General features: G+C 41.6%; 1 protein-coding gene across 2 annotated transcripts in view; it reads right to left on the reverse strand.

Moving 5' to 3' along the window:
- Positions 1–396: 396 nt before the first annotated feature.
- rsf1a (remodeling and spacing factor 1a) overlaps positions 397–8,808 on the reverse strand; it is a 113,157-nt gene continuing 104,745 nt past the window's right edge. For both annotated transcript variants that reach the window (XM_043692490.1, XM_043692489.1), the window contains one exon: positions 397–2,535. In XM_043692490.1, the coding sequence (XP_043548425.1) occupies positions 2,036–2,535 (500 nt within the window). In that variant the 3' untranslated portion in view covers positions 397–2,035. The remainder of the gene's footprint in view (positions 2,536–8,808) is intronic.

The following is an 8,808-nucleotide window of genomic DNA, read 5'->3' on the forward strand; positions in this document are numbered from 1 at the left end:
TACCCAAGGTGGAATATGGGAACAAATTTTCTCCTTGCTATACCCAGCATGTAGCTGAGAGGAACGTCTGGAGACAATGGCTGAAACAGGCCTCAAGGTGCTGAATGGCCTACAATTATTTCAATAAGGGAGCCTGCCATAAATGCTGACATGTTTACACTGCAAGATCTAGTATGCCTTTCCCTAAAATTGTCGACGATGTATTCCACTACTCGTGAGTCAGTACTGCAGTTTTATGCACTGCCAGAGTTATACTGTTGAATGGCTAAAAGGAGATCAAGCAAGGAGCAAAGCAGTCAGCTATTATTACAGCTAGCAGGCAAATGGACAGGGGACATAAAGTTGAGGAAAAGCAGCTTCTGTGTTGTGACACCAAGAATCAACGTGCACTTTTTCTTAAAAGTAGGGATATAATAATTTCATTAAAGAGTACAAAGATGGATTAAAGTAGCCTGTATACAGGACAATGGACTTACTACCACTGTACTAAAAAGTCAACTGTTAACAACATGAATAATCAACATTCATTCTTTTGTTCAGTACCCCAGATTTGACAAATGTTTTCGCAAAGCACATCAAGACGAGGTACCGTGACAAACAAAACTACTTTGAACAGGATTGTTACGATGCTTTGCAGCGAGTTTGACACCATCTGAAAATGATACTTCACGTGTTATATATAATATAACCATATATTATATATCGTATTTCATTCAGATAATGGGTCTAATTCAAGCAAGCAAAAGCAATACCTTAAAGAAATAATTCTTCAGCTTCACCCACTTAGGGTCAGATTTGGCTGGGAGGGTGTCCACAGTCCAAAAGGCTATTGGCACTCATCGCACCCTTTGTCATGGTTTTGGGGGGAGCTGGGGTGGGGCGAGTGGTGAGAAATAGATCAGTGAAATTTTGGTATAAGGCAGAGAGCAGTGATGAATTAAAGCTCTGCTTGATGATCTGTTCCCACACTACGTTTATGCTTTCTCAGTAAGTCAGAGCCTACCAGCCCCCCACTTCTGCTTTCCTTTGGAGAATGTCCAAGTACCTCTGTGTAGGTAGGTTAAATTGAGCATTAAAACAGACCGCAATCCAAGTTCAAAATCACTCAGTAGGTTAGATGTATCAGCATTAAGCCTGAAGTTCAAATAGAGGCACCTAGGAAGAAATGATCTACTTTAAAAAAAAGTCTAAAAAAAGTGACAATCTGAGCACATCAGGGATGCTCATAATGCCATGACAGCCAATGCTACAGCATAATGACACTGTAGCAATTAACTGCAGTACTGGTACGCATTACAGAGATCTATTGTGTAGCACAGTAGAGTTGACTAGAAATAGGTTTTCAAAATGGGCACCATTTACTGCACTCACTACTACAGTTGCTCCTAAGTCAAAAGCACTGAATGTCATCTACAGAAAAAATTTGGTGTTTTTTTTTGGAAATATTTTCGATCCAGGTACATGGATTGCGAAATGGTGTTAGGATACTACACAACATACTTAAAAAGTCTTTTTTTCTGTATAGATATATATATATATATTTTCTTAAAAAAACACAAAGACATTAGAGGGTCAAAACAATCTTTCTGGAATGAGGGAGAATTTCCATTTTTTTCCCTGGCACCACTCCCCCCCTCCGATCTTTTTCTACTTATTTTGTGAAAAGGGGAGTCTTGAAAGGGAGGTGAACATCTTTCTTTCCTTAAGAAAAGAATCCTGAAATGTAACTTTCATCATCCACATTATACTGGGGCAAAGTAAATGAAACTACATTGAAATAAAAATGAGTAGAAGGAACGTACAGTGTTAATACCTCAAAATTGGTCAATTCATGAAGGGGGAAGAGGACAGGGGCAGGGGGATGTCGGCCAGAGTGATGGGGAGAAAAGAAAACAGGAAGTGGGTGCAGGAGAATCTTGCTCTCTGGAGTAGGGAAGGGAGGAAACAAAACAAGCAAACCAAAAAGACACACAATAACTGGCCAGATGTACAGCTACTATGGAATAAATTATTTGAACTAGTGTAAAAAGAGTTCTTATATTTGTTCATTATTACAAACATATTCTACAAGGTCAGTTACTCCCAAGAGGTCATCTTCTTCCTCCTCCCCTCCGTCACCTCCTGCCTCCACTCCTGCCTCAGAGGCCATAGCTTCACAGGCTCCATTCAGCGCCAGGCTGGGAGTGGGGTTAGTGTCCTTGGCCATTTGGTTCTTCTCACTGGTTCTGCTGATTACACCTTCTGAAGCCTGCCCCGTGCTCTGTCCATTGGTGGAGGGCAGTACTACCAGGCCGCAGTCCAAAGAGCTGGCCTCCTTCCCTGCCTCCTCCAGGTCCTCCTCCTCTTCATCACTCATCAGCCGGTACTTCTTGCTGTAATCCCGGGCGGGTCTGCCGCGGAATCTGCTGGTCAGCGCTGGCTCGTCTTCATCCTCGTCATCGTCCTCCTCCTCCTCGTCCTCGATCCTGTTGAGGCGTTTCCGTTGTGGCCGCTCATCTTCCTGCTCTTCATCTGAACTTCTGCTTCTGGAGCTCTCTAGAGAAAACAAATTATTTTGCAATTATTCTAATAAAAGTACAAGTGTTTTTCTCACAAAATAAGATTTTACATGGCTGGACAAGGTGAAATGTTCATTCAGAAGCAATTTCTTTTAAAAAAATCATTTATGGTACTCGGAGCTTTTCTTTATTGCCCATATCTAATTGCCCAGAAGGCAGTTAAGAGACAACCACTTTCTGTGTGTCTGCAGTTACACATAGACCAAACCAGGTAATAACTGCAGATTTCCTTCCCTAAAGGATATTACAGAACTAGATGGGGTTTTCCAATGATCAACAATGGTTTTATGGTCATCATTAGACTCTTATTTGTTCATTGAACTCAAATTCTACTGTCCACTGGAGGAGGATTCAAATTCAATCCCCAGAACCTTACCTGGGTCCCCTAGATTCCTGGGTCCCCAACAGTGGAGATTAGAGCTTCTTCCAGGCTGTTCTAATAAAGTACTGATGTGGAGGTGCTGCTGTTGGACTGGGGTGGACAAAGTCCGAAGTCACACGACACCAAGTTATAATCCAACAGGTTTATTTGAAATCACAAGCTTTCAGTGTGCTGATCCTTCGTCTGGTGAAGTGAAAAGAAGTGCTTTCCTGCACTTCCCCTGTCGAAGGAGCAGCGCTCCAAAAGCTTATGATTTCAAATAAACCTTTTGGACTATAATCTGGTGTCGAGCGACTTCTGACCTAATAAAGTACCACCACTCTCATGGTCAATTCGAAAAGAACCAATGGAATCTATTGTGGTATTTAGTATTTCGCACAACCATTCCATTGCCTCAAGTGAAATTCCTGAATTAGGGGAAACTATGTTCTACATCATAAAGGATGTAATTGTAGAGCATGCAGATTACAGAACTTAATCAAGCAGTATCAATGTGGATTCAGGAAGAGAAATCTGACAAATTTATTAGAGTTCATTGAGGAGATAATAAGCGGGATAGATAAAACCAGTAGATTAGATTAGATTAGATTCCTTACATTATGGAAACAGGCCCTTTGGCCCAACAAGTCCACACCGACCCTCCGAAGAGTAACCCACCCAGGCCCCTACCCTATATTTACCCCTGACTAATGCACCTAACACTATGGGCAATTTATCATGGCCAATTCACCTAACCTACACATCTTTGGATTGTGGGAGGAAACCAGAGCACCCGGAGGAAACCCATGCAGACAGTTGCCCAAAGTGAGAATCGAAGCTGGATCCCTGGTGCTGTGAGGCTACAGTGCTCACCACTGAGTCACTGTGCCGCACCGGTAGATGCAGTACATTTGGATTCCCAAAAGGCATTAGATCAGGTCAAGCAACTTAAGATGAGACCCCATGGTTTACGCACGATACCCAAATTCCTTTGTGCTGTAACTGCCTGCAGTCTTTCTTAACTAAGTTATCCAACTCTTCTATTCTTCTTGCTAAAGTGCATAACATCGCATTTTCTCGCCTGATATTCCACCTGCCAAGCCTTTGCCCACTCACTTAATCGGTCTTTACCCCTTTGCAGATTCTGTCATCCACACTACTTGTTCTCCCACCTATTTTTGGGTCATCCACAAACTTGGCTTCAGACCATTGACTACCCTCATCCAAATTATTAATGCATTACAAATAATTGTGTCCCCAGCACTGATCCCAGAGCACTCCATCCTAAAAATGCAATTTCCCGTCTCCCAATTTGTCTTTTATCAATCCTCTGTGCATGCTAACATAATACTTCCACGAGTTCTAATCTTCTACGGTGTCTTTTGTGTGGAACCGTATCAATTTTTTTTTTTGGAATCCTAATATATAACATCTACTGTTTTCTCTTTATCTATCCTGTTTGTTATCTCTTCAAAGAGCTCTAATAAATTTGCTGGCCATGTTATCCTTCTCATGAAGCCATGCTGACTCTACTGGATATTATGTATTTATAAATGCTGTGCTGATACATCATTTATCATGGACTTTCATATTTCCCTAATGGCAAACATTGAACTATTCAGTTTCTAGTTTTCTTACTTTTTGATGAAGGGTGTTACATCAGCAGTTTTTAAATCCTATGACACTTTCCCAGAATCTAAGGCTTATTGAAAGTTTACACCCAATGTATCCACTATCTCCATAGCCATCATCTATCCTAGGACACAAGCCATCACGTCCATGGGACACATCAGTCTTCAGTCCCATTAATTTCCTTATACTTTTTCTTTGGTGATAGTTATTGCAGTTAGTTCTTCATTGCTTTTTGGCCATTGAATATTTAGAATTTTTTTTTGAAATAGTGTGGGTGATTTCTACTGAGAAGACTGATGGAATGAAATGATTTCCACACAGTTTCATTGTCTAAGAGGCCTGTGTGCACTTTGGCCTCTTTCTCCTTACGTACTTAAGGAACTCTTGCTGTCTGTTTCGATATTACTTTCTTTTTGGTTATCTTTTGTTTTTTTCTGAAACACTTTCCTAATCCTCTGGCTTATTACCAAACTTTACCATATTGTACATTGTTTCTTTCCATTTCATTCTATCCTTAACTTTCCTGGTTATAGTTTTTTTTGCATTCTGGAACACTTCTTCCTCACTTTTTGAGAGTCATGAACTATTTTCTTAAACATTTGCCACTGCCCTTCAAAATTTTCTCTGTTGAATTCCTTTCCCAATCCATCTTATTCAAGAAACAGCTATTGTGTGCCCTTGATAAGTATGTACCTGCCAGAAAGGGAGGGAGGAAGTTGTCGAGCGTAGGAGCCGTGGTTTATTAAGGAGGCTGAACCTCTTGTCAAGAGGAAGGCGGCGGCTTACGTTAGGATGAGGTGTGAAGACTTGGTTAGGGTGATTGAGAGTTACAAGGTAGCCAGGAAAGACCTAAAGAGAGAGCTAAGGTGACATAAACAGCCGTTGGCGGACAGGATCAGGGAAAACCCGAAAGCTTTCTATAGGTATATAAGGGACAGAAGAATGACTAGAGTAAGATTAGGGCAAATCAAGGACAGTAGTGGGAAGTTGTGCATAGATTCTGAGGAGATAGGAGAAGCGCTAAATGAATATTTTTCGTCAGTGTTCACACTGAAAAAAGACAATGTCGTCAAAAAGAATACTGCGAAACAGGCTACTCGACTAGATGGGATTGAGGTTTACAAGGACTAGGTGTTAGAAATTCTGGAATGTGTGAAAATAGATACGTCCCCGGGGCCAGATGGGGTTTATCCTAGGATTCTCTGGGAAGACAGTGAGGAGACTGCCGAGCCTTTGCCTTTGATCTTTATGTCATCATTATCTACAGGAATAGTACCAGAAGACTGGAGGATAACAAATATTATTCCCTTGTTCAAAATGGGGAGTAGAGGCAACCCTGATAATTATAGGTCAGTGAGCCTTACTTTGGTTGTGGGTAAAGTGCTGGAAAAGACTAAGACATCGGATTTATAATCATCTCGAAAGCAATAAGTTGATTAGGGTTAGTCAACACGGTTTTGTGAAAGGTAGATTGTGTCTCACAAGCCTTATTGAGTTCTTTGAAAAAGGTGACCAAAAAGGTGGATGAGGGTAAAGCCGCTAATGTGGTGTATATGGATTTCAGTAAGGCGTTTGATAAGGTTCTCCACGGTAGGCTACTGTACAAAATACAGAGGCATGAGATTGAGGACAATTTAGTGGTTTGGATCAGAAATGGGCTAGCTGAAAGAAGACAGAGGGTGGTGGCTGATGGGAAATGTTCACCCTGGAGTTCAGTTACTACTGATGTACTACAATGATCTGTTTTGGGTCCACTGCTATTTGTCATTTTTATAAATGACCTGAATGAGGGCATAGAAGGATGGGTTAGTAAATTTGAGGACGACACTAAGGTCGTCACAGTTGTGGCTAGTGCCAAAGGATGTTGTAGGTTACAGAGGGACATTGATAAGCTGCAGAGCCGGACTGAGAGGTGGCAAATAGAGTTTAATGCAGAAAAGTGTGAGGTGATTTGTTTTGGAAGGAGTAACAGGAATGCAGAGTACTGGGCGAATGGTAAGATTCTTGGTAGTGTAGATGAGCAAAGAGCTCTCAGGTGTCCATGTACATAGATCCCTCAAAATTGCCAACCAGGTTGATAGGGCCGTTAAGGCGGCATACGGTGTGTTAGCTTTTATTAGTAGAAGGGTTAAGTTTCAGAACAATGAGGTCGTGTTACAGTTCTACAAAAAACTCTGGTGTGGCCGCACTCGGAGTATTGCGTGCAGTTCAGGTCACCGCTTTACAGAAGGATGTGGAAGCTTTGGAAAGGGTTCAGAGGAGATTTATTAGGAAGTTGTCGGGTATGGAGGGAAAATCTTACGAGGAAAGATTGAGTGACTTGAGGCTATTTCCATTAGAGAGAAGAAGGTTGAGCAGTGACTTAATTGAGACATGTTAGATCGGGTGAACAGTGAGAGCCTTTTCCCTAGAATGATGGTGTCTAGCACGAGGAGGCATAGCGTCTAATTGAGGGGTGATAGATATAGGACAGATGTCAGAGGTAGTTTCTTTACTCAGAGTAGTAGGGGTGTGGAACGCACTGCCTGCAACAGTTGTAGACTCGCCAACTTTACGGATAGGCATATGGATGGGAATGGAATAGTGTAGGTTAGATGGGCTTCAGATTGGTTTCACAGGGTGGTGCAACATCAAGAGCCTGTACTCTAGCTAAGTCTGCCTTCATTACTTTGTAGTTACCTTTACTCAAGTTTAGCATAGTTGTTTTCAACCACAGTTTCTCGCTAAAACTGAGTGGTAAAATTCAACTATATTATGGTCAACTGTTTCCTTCAATCTTTTACTCAGATTACTTATTAAAACGGAAACATTATCAGATCCGAAACAGCTAAACCTTGGCTGGATCGAAAACAACTGATCTATGATTTCGGGACAATTTGGTGTACGAATTCTTCCTCATGGCTGCCTCTGCGAATTTGATTTCTCAATCTACATGAAATTTAAGTACCGATGATTAACTAATGCCTCTGTTACATGCTCTCATCAAATCCTGATTTATTCCTCACCCTACTGTTTAGCTAGTTAAGCAAGCTATGGACTACACTCACCATTGTCTACTTCCTTGTTACTTCATACCACCACTTTCACATTTTCCGATTATATATTTTCTAATCCAAAATCATTTCCTGCTGTTGCATTTATTCCGTCTCCTGCTAACAAAAGCTACCCTACTGCCGGTTTTTTTCAAAGTCATATACCCTGAATTTTAGTTCCTAGTTTGACCACCTCACAACCAAGTCCCTGGAATGGCTACACGATCATACTCCTTAATCTCAATCTATGCCATTAAATAATTACGTAAAGGCCATTATTTTTGCCTTTTACACCATTCCACCACCAACACCTTCTGAATGTACTGGCCGTTATTTTTTCTGTGTGTATACATTCTGTCCTTTCCCGTCACATACTGGGTATCATTAACCAAATAGCTGCCCTGCAATGCTGCCATAAGCTTTTGTTTTGAAAATCCTACATCTCCTCTCTGCCAAATATCTCCCCTTCAGCCCACAACATTGAGTTAAGGCCCTCTCTACAGCTCTCACTATTCGATTCATCAGCATGGTTCCAGCATCATTCAAGTGAACCACATCCCACCATAAGAGTGCCCTTTTACCTAGTACTGGTGCCAACGCCCAAACAACTGAAACCAATTCTTACCAAACCAATCTTTGAGCAATGCATTTAACTCCTTGATATAGTTTACCCAATGTTAATTTACATCAGCTTCCAAGAGATCAATTGTGTTTAGGGATTCTGTAGTCAGAGGTATAGACAGACATTTCTGTGGCTAGCAGAGAAAAAGCAGAATGGTGTGTTGTTCCCCTGGTGCCAGGATCAAGGATGTCTCAGAAAGGGTGCAGAATGTTCTCACAGCGGAGAGGGGCAGCAAGAGGTCATTGTCCACATTGGAACCGACGATACAGGAAGGGAAAAGGTTGAGATTCTGAAGGGAAATTACAGAGAGTTAGGCAGAAATTTAAAAAGGAGGTCCTCATGGTTGTAATATCTGGATTACTCCTAGTGTTACTAGCTAGTGAGGGCAGGAATAGGATGATAGAGCAGATGAATGCATGGCTGAGGAGCTGGTGTATGGGAGGAGGATTCTCTTTTGGGGTAGAAGTGACCTGTACAAGAAGGACTGATTGCACCTAAATTGGAAGGGGACTAATATACTGGCAGGGAAATTTGCTAGAACTGCTTGGGAGGATTTAAACTAGTAAAGTGGGGGGGTGGGACCCAGGGAGATAGTGAGGAAAG

The sequence above is a fragment of the Chiloscyllium plagiosum genome, chromosome 6, assembly GCF_004010195.1.
Source record: "Chiloscyllium plagiosum isolate BGI_BamShark_2017 chromosome 6, ASM401019v2, whole genome shotgun sequence".
NCBI lineage: Eukaryota > Metazoa > Chordata > Chondrichthyes > Orectolobiformes > Hemiscylliidae > Chiloscyllium > Chiloscyllium plagiosum.